The sequence below is a fragment of the Eremomyces bilateralis genome (assembly GCF_010015585.1).
Source record: "Eremomyces bilateralis CBS 781.70 unplaced genomic scaffold P152scaffold_27, whole genome shotgun sequence".
NCBI lineage: Eukaryota > Fungi > Ascomycota > Dothideomycetes > Eremomycetales > Eremomycetaceae > Eremomyces > Eremomyces bilateralis.
Window position 1 is genome coordinate 197,159 of NW_022985093.1, and position 21,865 is coordinate 219,023.

The 21,865-nt window shown below is 53.6% G+C and overlaps 8 protein-coding genes across 8 annotated transcripts; 4 read left to right on the forward strand and 4 right to left on the reverse strand.

Moving 5' to 3' along the window:
• Window positions 1–204: 204 nt before the first annotated feature.
• On the reverse strand, window positions 205–2,546 carry P152DRAFT_171738 (uncharacterized protein). The gene is made up of 2 exons (XM_033674096.1): window positions 2,341–2,546; window positions 205–2,272 (listed from the first exon to the last, which is right to left on the reverse strand). Exons 1-2 carry the CDS (start codon window positions 2,450–2,452, stop codon window positions 351–353), a joined length of 2,034 nt encoding a protein of 677 aa, XP_033530799.1. The 5' UTR covers window positions 2,453–2,546; the 3' UTR covers window positions 205–350.
• Window positions 2,547–3,305: 759 nt separating this feature from the next.
• On the forward strand, window positions 3,306–4,210 carry P152DRAFT_476731 (uncharacterized protein; the record flags this gene model as incomplete). Its single annotated transcript, XM_033681535.1, has 2 exons — window positions 3,306–3,647; window positions 3,701–4,210. 2 exons carry the CDS (start codon window positions 3,306–3,308, stop codon window positions 4,208–4,210), a joined length of 852 nt encoding a protein of 283 aa, XP_033530800.1.
• Window positions 4,179–6,628, reverse strand: P152DRAFT_516986 (DEAD/DEAH box helicase). The gene has a single exon (XM_033682981.1). The coding sequence runs from the start codon at window positions 6,141–6,143 to the stop codon at window positions 4,302–4,304; it is 1,842 nt and encodes a 613-aa protein (XP_033530801.1). The 5' UTR covers window positions 6,144–6,628; the 3' UTR covers window positions 4,179–4,301.
• Window positions 6,629–7,104: 476 nt separating this feature from the next.
• On the forward strand, window positions 7,105–11,843 carry P152DRAFT_442451 (DUF1709-domain-containing protein; the record flags this gene model as incomplete). The annotated part of the gene is made up of 7 exons (XM_033677743.1): window positions 7,105–7,203; window positions 7,309–8,291; window positions 8,343–9,434; window positions 9,519–9,958; window positions 10,010–10,285; window positions 10,337–11,097; window positions 11,154–11,843. 7 exons carry the CDS (start codon window positions 7,105–7,107, stop codon window positions 11,841–11,843), a joined length of 4,341 nt encoding a protein of 1,446 aa, XP_033530802.1.
• A 35-nt stretch (window positions 11,844–11,878) lies between these two features.
• On the reverse strand, window positions 11,879–13,165 carry P152DRAFT_461814 (putative mitochondrial peptidyl-tRNA hydrolase Pth2). Its single transcript, XM_033680209.1, has 3 exons — window positions 13,123–13,165; window positions 12,704–13,064; window positions 11,879–12,654 (listed from the first exon to the last, which is right to left on the reverse strand). The coding sequence occupies exons 2-3, from the start codon at window positions 12,984–12,986 to the stop codon at window positions 12,347–12,349; spliced, it is 591 nt and encodes a 196-aa protein (XP_033530803.1). The 5' UTR covers window positions 12,987–13,064; window positions 13,123–13,165; the 3' UTR covers window positions 11,879–12,346.
• A 333-nt stretch (window positions 13,166–13,498) lies between these two features.
• Window positions 13,499–15,644, forward strand: P152DRAFT_403920 (uncharacterized protein; the record flags this gene model as incomplete). Its single annotated transcript, XM_033676727.1, has 4 exons — window positions 13,499–13,912; window positions 13,963–14,229; window positions 14,269–15,489; window positions 15,522–15,644. The coding sequence occupies 4 exons, from the start codon at window positions 13,499–13,501 to the stop codon at window positions 15,642–15,644; spliced, it is 2,025 nt and encodes a 674-aa protein (XP_033530804.1).
• A 210-nt stretch (window positions 15,645–15,854) lies between these two features.
• P152DRAFT_509458 (glutamyl-tRNA synthetase) lies at window positions 15,855–18,666 on the reverse strand. The gene is made up of 2 exons (XM_033682621.1): window positions 18,170–18,666; window positions 15,855–18,116 (listed from the first exon to the last, which is right to left on the reverse strand). Exons 1-2 carry the CDS (start codon window positions 18,410–18,412, stop codon window positions 16,248–16,250), a joined length of 2,112 nt encoding a protein of 703 aa, XP_033530805.1. The 5' UTR covers window positions 18,413–18,666; the 3' UTR covers window positions 15,855–16,247.
• Window positions 18,667–19,106: 440 nt separating this feature from the next.
• P152DRAFT_171923 (nuclear distribution protein nudF) lies at window positions 19,107–21,070 on the forward strand. Its single transcript, XM_033674098.1, has 3 exons — window positions 19,107–19,406; window positions 19,480–19,648; window positions 19,732–21,070. The coding sequence occupies exons 1-3, from the start codon at window positions 19,369–19,371 to the stop codon at window positions 20,935–20,937; spliced, it is 1,413 nt and encodes a 470-aa protein (XP_033530806.1). The 5' UTR covers window positions 19,107–19,368; the 3' UTR covers window positions 20,938–21,070.
• The last annotated feature ends 795 nt before the right edge of the window (window positions 21,071–21,865 follow it).

Sequence of the window (21,865 nt, forward strand, 5' to 3'; positions counted from 1 at the left end):
GGAGATCGAAACCCAGGGTACTCCGTACAGTCACCCACTTCAACCAATCACTGCCGTTCGTCATCGACGTCATCCCTCTCCACTATCTGGTGCACAGAGCATCAATGTCTCTTCACATTCATTTACGTGGCTTTGGGTCAAGTTACAAAGGACCAATGTCGATTTAAATCAAGGAACTGATATGATGCTCTCAGAGGCATATGCTGGGGACTCTCTAGCACTGAAGAGCTCCGTTTCTAGAAGAATCTCATCCATACTCGCTACATTCATTGGACGCAGATCAGATAGGTAATGTGCAGGCTTGTCACCTGGAGGTATCGACACGATACACATTGGCATTACTATACATGTTATACATCGAAGCATTGACACGCCTTCTTCCCAAACCACAGCCTTCCTAATGCACCACTCTGCAAACTCGGACACTGCCACGACATCTCCTCTGCTTCCCCACCCGGACTCGCGTCAGCGCATCTCATCAGCACACCCCACAGCCGCTCTAGCGAGTACCCAAGCATCGGAGAGTCCATTTTATCAAGCGCCCGCGATTCGTCTTCGGGGTTCTCGGCATCCGAATCAGCTGAGGACTTTGGACCGGACCGGGAAGGTGGGTGCTCTGCCAGGTAAGGGACCTCGTGATGACTGCCAGCGGCAGCTAGATAGTCCGATGAGTGAGCCCAGGACCCGGGATCCTCAAATGCCCACAACAGATCCGCGTATACCGACGGGGAAATGCCGCGGATACGGGCGGCAGATGCAATGAATTGGCCTTTGTAAGTCAGGAGCAGTTGCCGCTGTTTTTGATCCGCAACCTCAGGTTCCGATCTTATCAGATTCGTAACTGGCGTGACGGTGGAGAGAAGACGCTTCATAGAATCGGACATGATTCCCTCAATCGCGCTAAAATTCGTACCGTAATGATCAGTCGAAAGCAAGGTCGAGTCGGGCTTGCACGAGGTGCCATATGCGGCGAAAAACAGTCGTTCAATGAGGCCAGAGTCATCATGCCAACCCCAGCGGTCTCCGCAGTCGCTACAAGAGCACACATTCCCACTGAATCCGAGCGGAAGAAAGCCGGTCTTCTCCTGGTCGAAGTAATCCCGGATACGCGGCACGAACTCCCTGGTATTATGAATCCCTGCCTGCATAAACAGCGTATGCCTGGCGAGGCTATCCCAATTGTTCACAATGTGATGCAGATAGGTATGACCCTCGCGGCCCACGTTCTGAAGAATTGCGACTTCCGAACCTCCGATCGATGCTCGTATTGTCTTGTCCGATGCATTGGGATCCTTCGTATAATAATGGATCTGGGCTTTGTTCAGACCGGGAAGCTCGCGCAGGTCGGACAATAGCGACAGAAGAGGCTCTAACGGTTCGTTATGTGCAGAAATGACAATGTCGATATCGTTCGGGGGCTCGTATGCCTTGTCGAGATAGATAGGTAGCGATGGAGGATCCTTGGCCATGAGGGTGGCTCCGAAATTCAATCGGAGAAATAACGGCCACGAAAGGGCGATCAATACGACATGCGCATAGTTCGAGAATTTTTTGGGAAATCGCCCGGCTATAGTCTTCTTCTTCATAACGCGCTCGTGAGCGGTGGCTACATCCAAGGCATAGCCCTCTTTGCCAATGCGTCGTAACTTTTCGTGACCAGGAATATTAGCCAGGCATCTAACAAGGACTAAAACAAAAACAGCGATCTGGAAAGGCATGCTATGGGGTCTTCGGGTCCGCACCGACGGCATAGCAAAGAGAAAGCCTGCCCGAAGCATGATCATCCAAGCCGTCGACCTGGTGGGTATAGCGATCTTGTCCCCGCGGACAAGGCGAAGCGAAGTATTAGAATAGGGCGCAATCGTAGACTGCTCGGACAGTAATGGTACAAGTGTGAAAAGCATGAACACCAAAAAGGTAAAACTGTTCACGCGAACCGATCGAAGTGCTCCTGCCTTCGACTCGGTGAGATACTCCATAAGAAGCGATGGAATGATGACATATGCGGTCTGCAAGGCGAGGAATCCATCATTGAAGCGGCAGTCGACCGCAATGCCGCAGTGCTGATGAGCCTCAAAATTGGCCCTTCGCCTCAAGATCCGAGATAAGAAGAGCGAAATGAATGCGATAGCCGAGCACAACCCCCCGTTAGCCTGAATCCTGTACTCGTCTATCATGATGGCAGCGAGCCCAAAGAAGAGGAGAGATTTTGTCCAGTTCAACCGCCAAAGGGTAGGATTTCCTCGATGAAGATAAGGGAGGTCGATGATATCTGAGAGGCAAACCCAGGACTAAGTAACTATTAGCAAATACACATGGCTTCAGGGATGGGGCTCATACAGAAACGAAGACCAGAGTGATCAAGTTCTCGAAGTGTATAACGGCCTGGAACCAAAATATGACGGACACCGCGCTTAGGATTGCTGCTCCATGAAGCAAAACCTTGTTCCATTTTGAAGCCAGGCCATTTTCACGACCAGACTGTGCCACATATCTCCTTTGATGTTTCTGATCCGTACTTTTCACCCTTTCTCTTTCCCTTTTGACTTCGACACCTTTCAGCAGCAAGAAACCGCCGAGGATAGTGAGGTATATTCGGTTTATGAGGTAGAAGGGGTAGTGGAAGTTGTTGTCGACGAGGATGTATTTCGTGTACAGAACAGAGACGGCAGAGCAAACCGCCCATATCGTGAAGCGATGCTCATGGTTTCGGGGTAGACAGCCACGGGATGGCTCGATTTTGGAGGTTCGGCCGGTCTCGTTCAGTTCGAGATCTACACTTATCCGTGGCACGCGTGCGAACATTGGTACATCGGCAGCATTGTCGCTGTTGTTGAATGGATCTGGCCAGAAGCTGGAAGTGATGTTAAACTTCACTTCCGTAAAATGCTCCTGACTCGAGTCATGCTCGGTAATATGTGCTCCATTACGCGAGTCATGCACCAACTCTGACATCGTTGATTTGATCTTAACTAGTTAACTGAGACGTAACGAACTGAACCTAGATTCGAGGCTAGTTAAGGTACTAGTTAGCAAAATAAGGTAGTTATGTACAGTACATTTAAACTCGGATCCAGGTACAATATATTGCACGTTGATGAGGCCCGGTCGCCCCGATGTTTGGGGTGGAAAGCGGAAGAGCAGAGCAATGGTTTTACAATCCTGTTGCCTACCAGACTCCGATAGAGGTTGAAGCATCATTGCATTTGGAACTACAGACGAACTCCATGAACCTTATTCAATGCAAGCCCATGGTTCCTCGATTCCTTCCGGCTGCCACATCAATATATCCGTTCTTAAGAAAGATGGCCAGCACATCAAAGAGTCGATTCGCTCTTCCAAAGCAATCTGGTCAGCCGGAAATCTGGGTAACGCTGCCAGACGGGCAAGCATCAGAAGATTTACGCAATTTCGTGCCGTTCCAAACCTGGCAGAATCGGTTACAGAAAAGCATCGAAAGCCAAAATGACCCCAAGCATGCTTTTCATGATGCGCCGTACTATCTTCGGAGCATCGAGATCCAATCGGTGGATTATTTTGGAGGGCATCGCGTTGGATTCATGAAGCTCCGGGCGGAGGTATCCAATGACAAAGGAGAGAAACTTCCCGGCTCGATATTCCTTCGTGGTGGCAGTGTTGCCATTCTAGTAAGAAATATACTGACCTTCCCGGAATTTGACAAGAACTGACATGGGGATAGCTGCTCCTTCAGCCAGACGATGTCCCTCTACGGTCTGAAGAAGAGAAACATGTTGTGCTCACAGTGCAAGCCCGAGTTCCTTCAGGATCCTTCACATTCGTGGAACTGCCAGCCGGAATGATCGACGATGCGGGCTCATTTGCTGGGGCAGCCGCCAAGGAGCTCGGAGAGGAGACAGGACTGGTGGTGTCAGAGACCGAGCTCATCGATCTCACCAAATTGGTCAATGGCTACGACGACATACCAGACCATGGGACGCTAGAGGAAGCCATGTACCCAAGTCCTGGTGGGTGTGACGAGTTCATCTCGATCTTCCTTTGCGAGAAGCGCGTCGCCAGACACCAGCTGGAGGACTTCAAGGGCAAACTGACAGGTCAGAGAGACCACGGGGAAAAGATCACGCTGAAGGTCATTCCGTTAAAGGATCTATGGAAAGTGGGAGCAAGGGACGCGAAGGCCCTATCAGCGCTGGCCCTCTACAACGGACTGAAACAGGAAGGCCGGCTCTGAAGGTAGATTTTGAGCAGCAATATGAAGCGCATTTGAAACGAAGTGGAGTTCTAGTATATCTATGGGGTATCTCACGACATTTAATAAGGAATTAAATCAACGCCTGTCCGCGGAACATTCCTTCGCGGACTTCCTTCACGACATCTCGCCGATCCCCTTTGCCAACCAAGACCACGCCGCGTCCCCGTCGCCCCATTCTTCCGATTCTGCCCAGGCGATGGATAAAATCGATAGTCGTGTGCGGTACATCGTACAGGATGACGTTGCGAACGGCGGTCGTGTCAATACCACGTGAGGCAATATCCGTGACCACTAGAACCTTCACATTCGATAGCGTCTTCGACACTCCACGCGAATTGAACTCCAGCTTTGGAACCACGCTAGTAGACCCGGCGGGTTCATCGTAATCTTTCGCTGAGGTAGTCTGGCCAGGCTTTTCGGTAGTGAACTCGGACAGGACGGCCCCACCACGCATCTCGGGCGCATCTCGATTGAGTGCGACAGCATCAATTCCCTTGGTTCCGAGGTATTTCGCGAGTTCCACGGTCTGCTCGCGCTCATTGACGAAGACGATTACCTTGAGCAATTTCGAACCACCTACGTCATCGAAATCTTCTCGGACGGCTGACTTCCCGATATTCCAAATGGCATCTGCGCATGCCAGATCCTTATTGCCATGATACGGCTCCTTCGACACCTCAACCACGCCGAGTTGAACGCGCCTTGGAATAGCATGTAGATTAGGAGTCGTAAGACGACGGATGTCCGGCATTCGTCGCCGCAGGTATGAATCCATGCCCCTCGGGATAGTTGCAGAGCAAAGAATGTGCTGTTTGAGGCTAGGCCGACACCGCTCAAGAATGGGAAGGGTGATGGGAAGGAAGCTCTTATCCATCAACGAGTCTGCCTCGTCAAACACCAGATGCTTGACCTTGCTGAGGATCTCCGGATTGGTTTCGACGATACTGGAGAGAAGATGAGGCGTCGAAATGAGGATGTCGATGCCGCCGGGAGCGAAAACCCGGTTCCGAATGACCGTGGCGCTGTACGCAGCGGAGATACCGGAGGCGCGGAACTTGATGGTGTGGCATAGAGATTTCGCGACGCTCGTCACTTGGTCGACCAGTTCCGCGGTCGGAAGCAGAATGATGGCGCGTGGGCGGCCTGCTGCAGATTCCTCTGGCGAAGGCAGAGCAAAGGGGTCGTAGTTTTCGGACTTCTTCCTATCCTCCGCCTCGGTTTGTTTCCTGACTGCTTCCTGGGCCTCGGCGGCCTTGATCGCGTGGATGATGGGGAGAAGGTAAGATAGAGTTTTTCCCGAGCCCGTCTCTGCGGCAAGCAGAAACTCCTCCACGCCGTGTGACTCGCTCAAATTCCGTGCCTTCTTCCCATCTAACCCGAGCAATGCCGGTATGGCAACCTTTTGGATCGGAGTCGGTGATGCATCCTCCATGCTCAAGAGCGCTTGAGAACCGACCGACGCCTTGATGATCGGCAGCAGGGAGAAATCTTCGAAGGAGCCAATGTCCCGGATCTGGTCTTTAATCACGGCTCGACGCTCGTAGGAGACGTTGGCGAGCGCGCGCTGCATCTTCAAGGCCTTGAAATCGTCCGCCCGTCCGGTTGATCGGGCTCCCCTTTTGCCACTGACCCGTCGTCGTTCAGGCCGCGAGGGTTCGCGAGCGGCCGGGATGATGGGGGGTTTGGTCTGGTTCATGGCGGCGAAGGGCCCATGATTGGGTCTCCGGCGCGGTTTACCGGCAGAAGGTTTTGACTTTGGAGTCGGTCGTGCGACGGATTTGGAGAGGTCGAATCGCGCTGGGCGTTTCTTCTGGAGTTGAGACGCGCATCGTGTCTGGACGGTGGATTGCGCGTTATGGGTAAGGAAACGAGCTTCGCAACGCAAGCATAATGAAGAAAGGGAGCGAAACATGATCTAAACGAAAGACGAGGGGAGTAATTGAGTAATTGAGGAAGGAGAAAAGTTACAACAGAAGTTCAGGGAAAAGCCATCTCAACTGAACGGAAAACTTGAAGCACGTTCTAGATATTGGCCTTGGGGCCTCAGGCACCAAACAGAAAGATACTAGGAGTCACGTGAAGGCGAGAGAGAGGACACGATGTTGGCCTGTAAGCCTGAGGCATGAACTTCCTCTCTTCCACACGCTGCGCAGCGTCCCTGTCCCGCCTGTGTGAGCCTGTGAGGTGACCCCTCGTGCCACTGCTCCGTCTGCTCAGTGCTCGGCCAGTAAACAAGCCAGTCTAAATCCGGAATCCATCGGGGATTAAAACGATAAAGAACAAGTCCCAATCCCTGCCGTGGTCACATTTTATCACAAGCATCAGAGGTGGTCCCCAGACGATCAGGTGGAGGGGGTTGTCGCAGATGGTCTGGTTGTTGGGTCAACCGGCTGGTCGCATCCAACAACACACTCCACCCTTGCACTTCACCACGCCTGTGTTCCGCCGCGCAATATCAGGAGCCTTTCCCACAGCAAGACTTCTATCATTGCATCTTCCAATCTTCACACTCATTCCATCTCTCTCCCTTCACAACACTGCTTCCTTACCCAATTCCTCTTTGTTGGGCTTCTCCATTTGACCTTTCGCTTTTCCACCACTTTGGCGATCCCATCGCATTGTTGTTTACACCCCTCCTGCCGCGCAAAGAACTCCCTTTGCGCCAACCGAGTGAGGGTATCGTCCCTCCTCATTCCTTCACCTACAAACATTCCATCACTGACCTTTGGGGACTGGATTGGAACATTGCCTTTGTTCATAGGGCATCATGCCTTCGGAAGCGGTAAGGGATCTCATCTTCCAATCATCGCCATCTTGTGTTCGGTGTTTGTTGACATCACTGAAAATAGGTACAACCGCTGCGCATCAGCAAGATGACACCCCAATCATCGCCCGTTAAATCTCGACCTCTGTCTGAGATCAGTCCGATGGAACGTCGTCGCAACTCTCCAAGCTTCAATCAAGTTACCAAAGTAGGTTTAGCAGTATCCTCTATCCCTACATTCCTTTTCTTGACTTCGTGTAACATTTTTTCACAAGCACATGAGCGAATCGCACAGTGACTGATACAATCGCAGAAGATGATTATGAATGGGCGCGAGTCATCTCCATTTGATTCATCGCCTTTGAATTCAAGCAACTGTGCATCGCCTCGAGCGTATTGGCAGTCTAAAGACACCACCTTCTCGCCCGGCCGGTACGGCAGCGAGAACTCGGTTGAACGCGAGCACTCTCCGTCTCCCAACCGGCGATCCTCGATCGAGAATCTCAAGAAGGCTTCGCGGGTTAAGAACAGCAGCATGTTTGCGCGCGAGCAAAAGAACGAATATGACCCTGCTTCAGTTCCATACCTCGAGCGACCTCTTGCCGGCAATCGACCCCTCAGCGTCCAAGTCCAGGGCAACGCCTTCGGTGGACAAGGGCTTACTGGTTTGCGTAGCCAAAACACCCCCGAGGGGTTCAAGGGACATCGTCGAGGAGAATCACATACCAAGATTCCGCTTCTCAGCCCGACCAAGCTCTCGAATTCACAGGGCCCATGGGACTCTGAACCTAGCCCGAGCGCAGCGCGAGGGTCCCCCCAACGCTCATCCATGTCCAACATCTCCCGATATGAAATGCCAAGGACGGCGGAAGACTTGGACAGCAGCATGGTCTCAGAGGGTGGGTCCCAAATCAGTTCGTCCACCCCACGCCCAGTCCTCCGTCGCCACGCAAAAAGCGTCACATTCGACGAGGCGCCACCAAAGGTCAATGAGTACGAGATGGCAACACCCGACCCTTCCTCTATCGCCTCTGGTTCTCGCGAGGGCAGTTACGATTCAATGGACGAATATGATGACGATGAGCCAAGCTTTGAGCGCGGCTCATCGATCGATCATGATGATAGCTTTGACGCGTCCCTTGAAGACACCGAGAAGACTCCGGTGGTGCTTCCCGAGGACTGGCGCGGAATGTCTCCGGAAGACGCGAGCCTGAGCTACCTGAGCCTCCGCGACCAGTCTCGCACCGACTCCATTGGTTCCGATGGCAGCTCGCGTCCTTTGCCCGCGCTTCCAAAGTTCGAACGCCGTGAAAGCAATGGCTTAACAGCTGCTGCTGAGCGGTTGAGTCTATCTACGCGCTCCTTGCCCTCTCCCCCTCGGGCAGCCGCCATTTCAAAGTCTGACATTCTTGGAATGAAGGAATCAGCAATGTCTCTTGAGGACCGTCTGCGGCTCATGCATATTAAGGACACTCAACCAGAAACGTCGACCGCGGACGCTTCGCCATCTCATATCGCCTCAAACGGGCTGGGCATCAATATGAACAACAATAAGCCTGGTGCTGATAAACCCGCTGCGGCTGGGATCCTAAATCCAGGGGCGTTCAAGATCCCTCGTATCTCACGGGAATCGATTCTTCGAAAAGTGAAGTCTCGCACCTTCGACACCTATGAGGACTCAACGGATGCCTCATCTCCGCAATCCAGCCCGGAGCGGCAGCTGACGGACTTGGACCTCGCCAACCTTGATCCTGATGTCCCCATCCCTTCTCGGGAGGCCTCCTCCCAATTTGACGACGATGTCCCTGAGAAGAAGTTCGACGAGAGCGCAGACGAAGTGGATGTCTACAGCATCCCTGACATGTACAGCGTTGAGCGGTCTCCTTCTCGTATGGATGACTACGATGACGCACTGGAGGTGGTTGATGGAGGTTCTCAGCAGCGTGATGGACCTATCACTGAAGGCCTCGCGCAGAACGATGCGTCAGAGCATACCCCAGACAAAGTGGGCCTCCCGGAGTTCTCCTCCATGCTGGACGATGAGGATTTCAAGACCCGCCTCAGCTCCTTCGTTTCTACTCAACCCGAGGAACCCATTGCAGCAACCAAGCCTCCGCTGACTGAAACCAAGCCTGAAATCCAGCGTCCCGTAACGCCTGAGCAGGAGCTTGATGAGGATGAAGAGGATCCCGGCACCCCGGGATCAATCATCCATCATCCTCCTACCATCGTCGAACCGGTTCGAGACTATTCTCCATCCGTCCCAGAGCCGATCGCAACCATCAAGGCACCAGGCGGCAGGCTGAAGACCCGCGCGTCTGCTACACCTGCTGATCTGGCGGCGATGGCACAACAGCGACGGATCGTGAGCGGTGAGCGTCCGCCTCCCATTCCCGAGAAGAGCTCAAAGAGGCTGAGCATGAGTGTGGAGCCTGAAGAGTTCCATATGGAGAACTCCCGCCCTACCACTGCGGAGTCTGCTGGGTCTGCTGGGTCTGCGGAGTCTGCGGACACGGTCTACAGCACGCAGTCGGATTCCGGCATCCGCCGCAGCGCAAGTTTGAAGAAGAAACTTGACATCCTCAACGTTCCAGTTGCGGGCCTTGGTGATGAACTCGGTCTTGACAAGGAGTTCGATCGCCTTCTTGAAGCATCAAAGGTAGACTTGGCCCTCTCATCTGGTTCCTCTCTTTATCCACTTCCAAGTCAAGCTCAATTTCCACCGCAATATCAACAAGAGGCCGAAAGCGGCCTTTGTGGAACTGCGGAGCACCCCTCTGGATCTACTTTCACGTCTCAACAACCGTCCCTTGCAAATAGTGCTACATCACAGTCGTGGATCAACGCTAATTTCACACTCCGCAAACAGAAAGGATACCTCATGCGCCAAAACACCAAAGTGGTCGTCGCCTCTTCACGCCAGTTTAGTGATGAAAAGCCGTCCACCGCACCCTCGGATGGCGGTGTCCCCCGCGAGAACCGTCCGACTTCCCCCCGCAAGCACGCCCAGCGAGACATCAGTGGCAGCAAACCATGGACCACGGAGGCCTGGAATGGTAAGATGAGGCGCAAGAGCATTCGCACCACGTCCGGTGGATCGCCAAAGAAGTCGCTTAACAGCCCTGTTCCACCGCTGCCTGGCCAAGAGAGCGCTGTCTCGGGGGCCCAAGGTTTGGGAATCGTCATGGAGGATAACGCTATGGACTGCTTCGATGACGAGACTGGTGAACGTGGTCGTCTCTTCGTCAAGGTTCTTGGCTTGAAAGACCTTGGAATGCCACTTCCTTCCAGTAAGTCGATTCCTAGATGTAATCCGTTTCACGGCTAATGACACATCGCAGATGAACGCACAAACTTCCAGCTCACCCTTGACAACGGGCTTCACTGTGTGACCACTGCATGGCTTGAACTTGGCCGCTCTGCTCCAATCAACCAAGAGTTCGAGCTTGTTGTGTTGAACGACCTAGAATTCCAACTCACTCTACAAACTAAACTCACTCCGCCGCCACAACCAGCCCAATCTGCTCGTCCTACTTCACCCACCAAGGGCCATAAGGCGCAGAAGTCTACCTTCTCTCGTCTCGCATTCCTTTCATCCCCCAAGAAGCGCAAGGATGCCGAACGCAAAGCTGCAGAGGAAGCTGCCGCTGCTCAGCGTGAGTCACAAGCACAAAGGGAAGCGGACGCTCGACGTGCCATGAGTGCGAAAACCAATCCAACTGCCTGGGATCTCATGCACAATCTTGTCGCCCAAGATGGATCATTTGCCCGCGCGTACGTCTGTCTCAAGTCGCATGAGCAAAACTGCTTCGGCCGACCGTTCACGGTTGATATCCCTTGCTTCAACGAATGGGCTGTCGATGACTCCGATCCGAATGTTGAAAACAGCGTCCGAAGCCGACGCGGAGCGTTGGTTCGCAAGCCGCCTTACAAGGTGGCCCACCTTACCCTGCAACTACTCTATGTGCCCAAACCGAAGGGTGCCAAAGATGAAGATATGCCCAAGAGCATGAGTGCTTGCGTGCGTGAGCTGCGTGATGCCGAAGAGGCAAAGAAGCGGAATTTTGAGGGATACCTCAGCCAACAAGGAGGCGACTGCCCGGTATGGATGACCGATAATAACTCCCATCGATGTCTACTCGCTAACAAGTGAAATAGTACTGGCGTCGACGCCTTTTCCGCCTCCATGGTCACAACCTGACAGCTTACCATGAGACCACCCATCAACCTCGTGCCACCATCAACCTTGCCAAAGCCAGGAAACTTATCGATGACCGTTCTTCGCTCATCAACCCCGACACGGCCGCACCTGGCAAGAAGGGTCGTCGCAAGTCTGCATTCGCCGAGGAAGAAGAGGGATACATGTTTGTCGAAGACGGCTTCCGCATCCGCTTTGGGAACGGTGAAGTCATTGACTTTTATGCGGATAAGAGTGAAGACAAGACTGCCTGGATGCAAGTCTTGTCCGAAGTCATTGGCAAGGATACGGCTTCAGGCCAGAAGGGATGGACGGAGATGATTCTCCAAAAGGAGCGACAGGAGCGAAAGGCCGGCGTTCCACCTCGGCCATCGTCCGAGGGCAACGATCAAGCCAGCCGTGCGCCGTTTTCTCAGCCGCGACATGCTGCCCATCAGTCCATGGATTCCGGTCCGAGGATGCGGCCGCAGATGAATGTCCACAGTACCAAGAGCGTCCCGAGCAGCCCGGTGAAGGGTCAAGTGCCAGTGCACATGCAGACGAACGCGAGCCCCACGAAACCTCATCATGGGCGAACGAGGTCGCAGATTCCCGACGCGGCGAGCGCGATGGAGCAGCGACGGAAGAAGGTCCGTTCAATGATCTTCTGAACGGGACGTGTGGGATTTCATTGGGTGCACATGGTGTGTTTTATAATACGCAGGAAGTCCGTGCTCTATACTTTTTTCTTTTTTTCCTTGTCTAGATGTTCGATGAACTCTCTGATGTGTCACCGACCGGATGACTCCGAGGTTATGAACTCTCTCCAAAAGAACGCGCTTGGGTAGTCTCCAGGGTTGTGAATCGATCGCTGCGCTGCCCTTGACGCCTGTTCTGATTTTTCTTGTGCGTCTTTGCTCTATCGGGGAGTCGCAACCGGTTTCTGTAATCAATTGGCTTCCTGCCATAGGCTATCAATATAAATATTCCAACCACCCCTGGCCCACGTAGGTACTGTACGTACCGGCTTGTAGTATGTTCCACATGGTCCCCGAACACGCCTTGGGTGTTTCCTCATTGGCCCATGAGCTAACTGGAGATCTATTCTGGCCATTCCAAACAGCCATAGCCCGCCGTACACGATCGTTGGATGGTCTGATCCGAAACGGCCCCTTCATAGGAGCTTAAGATGCCCTGTAACTTGATCTATCACGCTCTTAGGCCCAGGTCCAATTCCAAGCACAGTCGCACTATTCGCTGCAATCTGCGTGCGCCCGGCATCATGAATCACCCTCGCGCAGAGTCCCAAGCTCATCGCCCTCGCCTGCAACTCCAACAGCTCATCCTCACTCTTCACCTGCACCGCCACCTTCGCCTGACCGCGGGACTCCCAGCGCGACAGAACGGGGCTCTTCGGCGTAACCGATGCCAACGACTTGTAGCAGGCCAGTGTTGCATGCGAGCACTGGGCGGCGATTTTTCCTGCACCGTGAGTCAGGAGATTGTCCACCATCCCATGAACTTCACGTACCTTTCGTCATCCCAAGGTCGGTTCGTACCACAAGGATAAGCTTGAATTCCTCGTGGCTGTTCACGAAACTTCCCAGCTCGCCGATCTCACTCAGGTCGCTGTCCGAGTCGGAGTCCTCTGTCTCCTGGTCCTCCTTGCTCTTGCTGGACCTCTCTATCGCTGTCGGTTTTCTTTGTGAGAAGACCCCAATGGCGGACGCCTGCCCTAGAAAGTAGCCGGTCACACCGGCTATCACGGCGGATGCAACCGCTATCGCGCCGACTGAGGGGGGCGGTCGGTCCATTTGTGATGCCATGCTTTGACAGTTGAGGAGATGATGGGTTCTGTTAAGCCCTGCTGTACTCTGCCTTACTAAGCCAGACTGCAATGCACGTCAGCCGAATTATACTCCGGCTCTCTAGGTGGTGGGATAACCGTACCTTTTTCCCTGGTCGTTGTCCCCCTGGTGTACCTGAGAAATATCACGAAAAGCGCGTGGAGGGCACAGGGACCCAGTCAGCATTGGCACGAGTTTGATGTTGCACGTGAAATTAGTGGCTCAGCTTTAGTTGGACGGGTGTGGCTTGACCACCCCCTGCGCAGCGGTCTTGGCGCTGGCCTGCAGCAACGACGTCGACGTTCAACGCTGCGCATGTCACCGGAGCTCCGGGGATCCTCCAACTTCTCGTCACTGACGACAATTCCGATTAACCCCCATTTCACAAATCGTGTTTTCTAAAGTTTTTACTGTGCTCTGAAACTTTTCAAGGCTATCTTTTCCTCTTCTTCCGAGCGGCTGCCGCCTTTATACCCAACATGTGGGACGACGAGGAGGACAACAACCCATATGGCTCCTTTGCGCAGAGGGAGCCAGCCCCGTTGCCTACCCATCCAGACTCGCCAGAGGGTACGAACTCAGCTGTGGCTACCTACAATGCCTTCGATAACGCTAATATGTCTCCAGAGGCGTTCCATACCCATGGTACCCCGCCTTCGTCATCTCCAGAAGCGCAACAGGAACCGCCGGACTACGGGTCGCATTCACTCAGTGATGTCGATTACAATGATACGGAGGCCGGCAGGGATCCCATCGAACCGAAAAAGGGTGGGTATGACAGTCGAATCGAGCAGATCCTATACGAGAATCCCAACCTACCGATCATAATCACCACCGCAGGCAAGAACGTGGAGAGCGGAGGCAGCTATATTGCGTACGCAATTCGTACCGGCGTAGGTGACCTTTCCTAAAATGAGGGTTCGTTTCTAAATTCCCGTACTAGGACCTCGAAGTTCGAAGAAGATACTCCGAGTTCGCTTCCTTGCGACAAACGATTGTCAACCTTCATCCGACCCTGATCATTCCTCCCATCCCCGAGAAGCACAGTATGGCGGACTATGCAGCGAAGCCGACCAAAGCGAAAGAGGATGCGGGGATCATTGAGCTCCGGAAACGGATGCTTTCGGTGTTTCTGAACCGCTGTAGGCGGATGAAAGAGGTCCGGGAAGACGGAGTGTGGTGGCGGTTTCTAGACCCGAACGCCAGCTGGGTACGAGCATGATCTTTCTCGACCCTTCTCATCGCATAGCTGATTGATTTACTACAGTCCGAAGTTATGCGAACGCCTCCTGTCTCTAATCTTCCGAAAAACATCCTGAAATCGCCGCCGTTGGACGCAGCAAACCCCAGTCCAGGCCACAACTACCTTCCCATTCCATCCGTATCGGCCAAGCTGAGGGTGTCCGGCTCAAATGCAAACACAGGCACGCCCACCTCGCCCTCATCGTATGACGAGCAACCGTCAACAGTAGCTCATACAATTCCAGGTCCACAAGTCGGTCGGTTTCCTCCGTCATCTCAGAACCTCTCCGAGGAGGAGCTAGATCCATACTTTGTCAATTTCGAGGCTTCCTCGAAGGAGTTGGAATTGCTGTTACAGGGTAGCATGGAGAAGGTCAATCGTCGGACACTCGCGCATTACTCGTCGCTGGCCGACGACATGGCCGAGCTGGGTGCCCGATACAATGCGTTTTCTCTGTCGGAGCAATCACAGGGCCTCGCCGTAGCGATCGAGAAGGTCGGTCAGGCGGCCGATGCAACGTTCGTTGCGACCACCGAGCTTAGCTCTTCGCTGAGCGCCGAGTTTGCCGAGCCAATGCGAGAGAGCGCACAATTCGCGGGTGTAGTTCGGAACGTGCTGAGGTACCGGGTGCTCAAACGGATCCAGCAAGAGATGACGCGCGATGAGCTGGAGAAAAAGCGGCTTCATCTCGATAATCTAGAACGAAGCGAAATGGAATCTCAGCGACTGAATCACTACCTCGAAGGGGCGGGACCGTCTTCTGGGACGCGACAAAAGCGGTCATTTTCGTCCGGTAGCGCATCCAGCCGCGGGAGGACGGACAATGCGGAGACGGCGTCCATCGACTCCGATTTTCCTCCCACGCATGGCGACTCGCCGCCAACCTCAAGGCAAGGTGGGCCGCAAGGGAACGAGTCCCCGGCACATCGGAAGAGTCAAAGCGGAGGGTTCATGGCGAGTACATTCGGCCGCATCGGGCATGCTTGGCAAGGGTTCACGGATGCAAATCCGGAGAGGAACCGGAGAGACCAGATTGGGAAGACGAAGGAGTCCTTGGTGCAGGCGAGTGCATCGAATTCCGGAAAATGGTTCTTCTCGCTAACCGTTATAAAGCTCGAACAAGCTCTCGTCGTCTCGGAGAAAGATGTGGGGGATGCCAGTTCTGGGGTATTAAAGGACTTGAAGCGGTTCCAATCTGAGAAGGAAGAAGACTTGAAAAGATATATGGTATGTCCTCGGTTCCATTGGTTGATACAGAGACTAATCGTTTTCCGCAGATCGCTTTCGCGAGATGTCACATTGACTGGGCGAGACGCAGTCAGGCTGCCTGGGAGCAGGCCAAAAACGAGGTGGAGAACATCGAGGTGACCGAGGGGGGATGAGGTTTTGGGCTCAATGACTACTATATCACGGAAGGCGATTCATAATACGACAGGATGGAAGGGCCATGAAACTGCCATACCTGGCGCAAGATCGACGGGATCCTGACTTCGTCGACGGGATCCTGATTTCGCACTGGCATGCTGCGTTCCGTTCCGCTAGACGCCGAATGGGCCTCCCGCTTAGGCGTTCCCGAATACTGGGAATAGTTTACTGAGGGCGACCGGTTACACTGCTCCGCCGAACGAAACAGCTCGTATCTTCTTGGCAGTAGAGGCATAATGCAGCATCACAATGAACATGCACACGAGATATCTTGAGTACTTTTGATGTGTCAAGTAGCTTCGATTTCACACGCCCTTTGAGATCTCTCCGGCATCCTAAGGAATAGAAGTCCTCTTCCGAACTTGTATTGTAATCGTCGTCACTACCCAGCGGCCTTTTTGGGTTCAAGAAATTCCAGTGCCAGATCGTCAATCCCCAGCAGATTCAAACCGGCGAACCAGGCTGATCTTCCGCCTTTCGTGATCATATCGCGTCGTATCCCATGTGCGCGTGCAGTCCCGGCTCAATTCTGCCGTGGGCGACGCAACGGCCATGGAGATTTACGCTCGTCCCGTGGGGATGTTGTAGAACACCGGGCCGGTCGAGCCCGGAGGAGGCGGGGAAACATCGTCCAGCTTGAAGAAACCCTTGCGATCGAATTGGATAATGGAGCCCTTGGGCAGCTCGGCCACATTGCAGTCCGCATATGCGATGGTCTTGAACTCGGTGACCGGGGTCAAGACCTGCTCGAGCTCGTCGTCCTTCTCGAGCTTGTCTTTGGTGATGAGCAGGTCGAACTCGTACAGGGTGACAGGGACCAAGTTCTTCTCGATGGCGGCCAGCCAGGTGAGCTTCTTCTTGGTCTTCTTGAAGTCGCCCTCAAGATGCAGTTCGAAGGTGATGTCGGACACCGTGCCGTTCTCCCCCGTCTTCTTTTCGCGGACGATGGCGTTGCCCCAGTTCATCAGCGTGACTTCTTCGTTGATCTCCACGCTCTGCGCATCGGCCTGTTCGAGGACAATGGTGTCTTTGTACCAGACCTTCTTCATTCCGACCTCCATGTTCTTCGCATGCTTCGGTTTCTCCGCCACCGTTTCCTCCTTGGGTGCATCCGCTCCAATGACACGACAGTGAACCGCATTGTCCTGGGCAACGGCCGTGAAGCGCGCGGCGATGGGATCCGTGTACTTCTTGTTCAACGCCCACAGCGCGCCCCATTCCAAATTCAGAATGTTCCGACTCGGCCCCTGCACCAGCATGAACTCCCGCAGCGCCTCGACCGTCATCCCCCGCCGCAGCATGCCGCGCACCGTGGGCATCCGCGGATCGTCCCAGCCCCAGACCTTCCCGTCAGCTACGATGCGGGTGAGTTTCCGCTTGGAGAGCACGGTGCGCACGAAGTTCATGCGCGAGAAGTCCCAGATCTCGACAGGGCGCAGGCCGAGTGCGTTCTGGAACCACGCGTACTGCACATTGCGGTCGCGGTACTCGTTCGTGCGCAGCGCCAGCGTGACGCCTTCGAGGGAGTCGAGGATCGGGGCGCAGAAGTCGTAGGTGGGATATATGTTCCACTGCGAGCCGGTGCGGTGATGCGGCGTCGCATTGCAGCGGTAGATGACCGGATCGCGCATCGTGCCGTTCGGGCTGTCGTAGGCAATCCTTGCGCGGAGACACCACCGGCGTCCCTCGTCCGAGCCGGATTTCATCTCCTCGAACCAGCGAAGGGTTTCCTCAATGCCGAGGTCACGGCGTTTGGATGGCAACCGATTCTTTCGGTCCTCGTCTCCCTTCCCCAACTCCGCATCGTCGGCGAACGCGTTCCCATCCTTGATTATCTTGATGGCCAATTCGTACATCTGCTGGAAGTAGTCGCTTGAGTACGAGGTCGTGTCCGGGCGGATCCCCAAGAGCTCCAGGTCGTGGAGAATTGCGTCGTGGAACTCCATGGATTCCTTGGAGGGGTTGGTGTCGTCGAAGCGGCAGATCAGCTTGCCGCCGGGCTCCCGGTGGGCGAAGTATTCGTTGAGGACGATGGCTTTGGCGTGCCCGATGTGCAGGAATCCAGACGGCTCTGGGGGGAAGCGAGTCACCAGAGGGCCCTTGGTCCGGACTTGGATGTCAAAGCTTGCGCCCTCCTTCTCTTTCGCAGCCGTGTCGCTAAGCTCTTGGATGGTCTCGGGGATCCATGGATATGCCGCTTCGATGTATTTGAACCAGCGGGTGATATTGTTGTTCGCTTGCTTCAACATGGATGAGGCCACATGATTCCCGCGTATTGTCGCCCACACGGCAACATCGGCGAGGGTGAGGCTGTATCCGACCATGTACGAGCGAAGAGTCAGGTGCTTATCGAGTTCGGCGAGTGCAGGACGGAATTCCTTGGATTTCGCATTGGCGAAGTTCTTGCTTCTCTCGACCCATTCGTCAACCTAGATGAAGTGTGAGTATATACATCTTATATTTAATAGGTCCTAGAGCTTACGCCGGCAATTTGCTGTTGCTGATTGACAAGGTCACGGCAGTACGAGACGATCTTTTCATCCGCAAAGGTCTCACCATTGTCCAGCTTTAGACTGATTGCCGATTTATCGGAGAGGCTCGAATCTTGCTGGACATTCGTCGCTGCGACGGGGAGAAGGTTCGATCGTTCGAGGTAGCGGGCGACCAGCAGTGGAGGATAGAGGACGGCGGGAGGGCCTTTGACGGCCACATCCAGACTGGCCATGATTGTCAAGGGTTTGGGGTAGTATAAAGTTCAATTGCAACCAGGTCGACAAGAAGGGGGAGGAATATCAGGTTTCGAAGCGACCATGTCGGTTTCAGCAGGAATATCTACAAGTCATCCCACCTTGTGGTCTTTTTTTGGGCCCTCCGATATCAGGGGTGGAGGGGGGAAGTTTATAAGGCACTAAGGCACTAAGGTCTCAATGACACATCTATGCAACCACGTGACATTGATTGACATTGGTCAGTTGGTCCTCCGTCTTGACAGTCAGTTGTTAATTACATGGATGACTGAACCAGTCGTATGTATCTGGGTATGGAGGGTGATGTTTATGGTATGTATTTCTCGTTCGATTTCCTACGAAGCTACAGAAGCATCTGGTTCACATGACTTGTCTATAACTAGTTAACTACCTGTCTCTTACCTACTTGAACGGTATTTGATGTGCCTCACGCCGTGGAGAACTGGATGTCGACTCGGAAAAACTTCGGGTTTCACCGCATCTGGCCTTCTTTGATTGACTGTTGAATGTTGATGTTGACGTCTGGAATCTTGACAATTGAGACACAAATAGATCATGAGCTACTGATGTCGGAAATTCATTGCAAGTCCCTTTGATCGCTATACTCCTTCTACCTCCTCACTCCTCACTCCTCTCTGACACCTTCGGTTCATCCCTCCAGGATCTTCTAATATACCGGTATATGATACCTGCAACAGCTACTGGGTACTACGAGTTCCTGGACGAATCCTTATCGGTTCACCGTATAGTTCTGAATCCAAATCTCGAATTCCATCCCCACTCTTGCCCAGCCGCTCTCCTGTTGCAGACGACGGCCGTTGCCGGAGGAATCCAGCGATTAGATGAAAGGGCCTTTAATAGAGTCTCTGCCCTATGAGAATTCGTACAAGTCCAACTTCCACCAGTGGATTTCCCCATCGCGACAATCTCCAGTATGAGTCGAACATTGCCGGGACGTCAAGCTGAAGAACTGTACGTATAAGCCAGGCCGTGGCGCATAACCAGCGAGATGAGTACCAGACCAAAGCTTACACGGTGTTCCTAGACACAAATCAATCATCGCATACCTGTCGGCGAATAACCTATCCAACAGTGCCGCTGCACTCAGGACCGAGCTGAACATTGGCGAAGATGTTTTCAATGCCGCTACCGCGAAGAAGTACGAAACATTGCTGGAGAAGAAATGGACAGGCATCGTCCGACTACAGAAAAAGGCATGTCAGCACCACCCATTCTTCCTACCATATACCTCCCCTACCGCCGTTTGGACCGATCTCTGACTAGCGTTCCCCCACAGGTAATGGATCTCGAGACCCGAAATACCGCGTTACAATCCGAGCTGGACAACGCGACACCTACCTCCCTCTCCCGACGCAACCAAGATCCTACTGCCTGGCTTCCTCGATCCCCTGCTCGACATACCTTAGAATCGCACCGAGATACCATAAACTGCGTCGCATTCCATCCCATTTTCTCCTCCATAGCCTCCGGCTCGGACGATTATACTATTAAAATATGGGACTGGGAACTAGGTGAACAAGAAAAAACCATCAAAGGTCACACGAGAGCAGTCCTAGACATTGACTATGGCGGACCACGAGGGGGAATCCTTTTGGCATCCTGTAGTTCCGACCTGACTATTAAGTTGTGGGATCCGGCGGACGACTATAAAAATATTCGGACGTTGCTGGGTCACGATCATAGCGTTAGCGCCGTTCGCTTCATACCGTCAGGAGCTGCTGGCGCACCATTATCTGGAAACTTGCTTGTGAGCGCCAGCAGAGACAAGACCTTGAGGATATGGGATGTCTCCACGGGCTATTGCGTGAAGACTCTACAAGGCCATACTGGCTGGGTGCGGGATGTTTGCCCCTCGCTGGATGGCCGCTTCCTTCTCTCGACTGGGGACGACACGACCGCTCGGTTATGGGATATCTCCGTATCGAATTCCGAAACCAAGCTGACCATGGCTGGTCATGAGCATTTCAATGAATGCTGCGCACTCGCTCCGCCGGCTTCGTACCAATATTTGGCACCCCTGGCTGGACTGAAGAAACCACCACCTCTCAGCAGCACAGCGGAGTTTATGGCAACCGGGTCCCGTGACAAAACGATCAAGCTCTGGGACGCTCGTGGTAGTTGCCTCATGACGCTGGTAGGCCATGATAATTGGGTGCGAGCGCTTGTTTTCCACCCCGGCGGCAAATACCTCCTTTCGGTATCGGATGACAAAACATTACGCTGTTGGGATCTCAGTCAAGATGGCAAATGTGTCAAGGTGCTCGGCGACGCACATGAACGCTTCGTCACCTGTCTAAGATGGGCTCCTGGAATCGCCAAGGACGTACCTGTGGTTCAGGCCGGGACGAACGAGGGACAGAACGGCGAAAGCAATGGGACGCCGAAGAGCAAGCGAACCGGACCGGCCGTCCCCGGTGTTCAGATACGCTGCGTTATCGCTACAGGGGGTGTGGATCGGAAGCTGAGGATCTTCGCGAACTGAGGACACACGCAATCGGCAGAAAATGATCCGACACTACTACATGCGGCCTCGTGCCACGGCGTCCAGCTTGTGCGACTCCGCAGGCTTGGTCTCGTCGACACCGCAGTTTGAAACGCAACGGTGCAACAATTTACGAAAACGAAGCGGGGCATCCTCACATTTCTACCATGGTGTTCCCGATGCGCTACTTTATTTCACGGTTGGCCACGGCCCTATGACAAACCTTGGGTACACGACAGATTCGATGGATCAATGACATTCTTTGGATGATGTTGGATTCTTACTTTCGGTCCTCTTTTGGTGTCCCAAGTCTGCGCCAGCTCTCCTCGCGAATGCGTCTCCATAGTGCTGCGGAGGCCATCGACTCCTGGCACATCGACATACCGGATCGGTCCTCACGCTCGCATCCCTCGTGCAGATTTACACGGATTGCTCCGTCTAGGGCAGTACCCGAACTCTACTTCCTATCAGGCAACGATATCGAGATGTGGGAAGAGGCCAAGGGGGTGGCTGCAGGCGTTGATGGGGATTGGAACGACATCGCGTAGGGTGGATCGAAGAGATCAAACACGGGTCGCGGACTCTATCGGCTAGACGTATTACCTATGCCGCTATCACAACGAAAGGAACGTTAGCATCAAACATAAGTCCATAATACATATACAACCTCAAAAACGTTATCTGCCCAAACTCTGTCCCAGAATCATGGACGACGTCGAGGACGGAGGGTGGAGTCGGTCAGGTGACCGATATGGGCGCAACCTGCCATCACGCAATTGTTCACGCCTCGCGACCAGCTCGGCACTCAGCAATCAGCAATCAGACATCCTACTAGCTGATATTATGTAACTAGCCTGGTCGTAAAATCGTATATCCTTCCTGAATATTCTTTGCTTCCTTTCAAGTCTCAACCTTTTGTTGACATTCT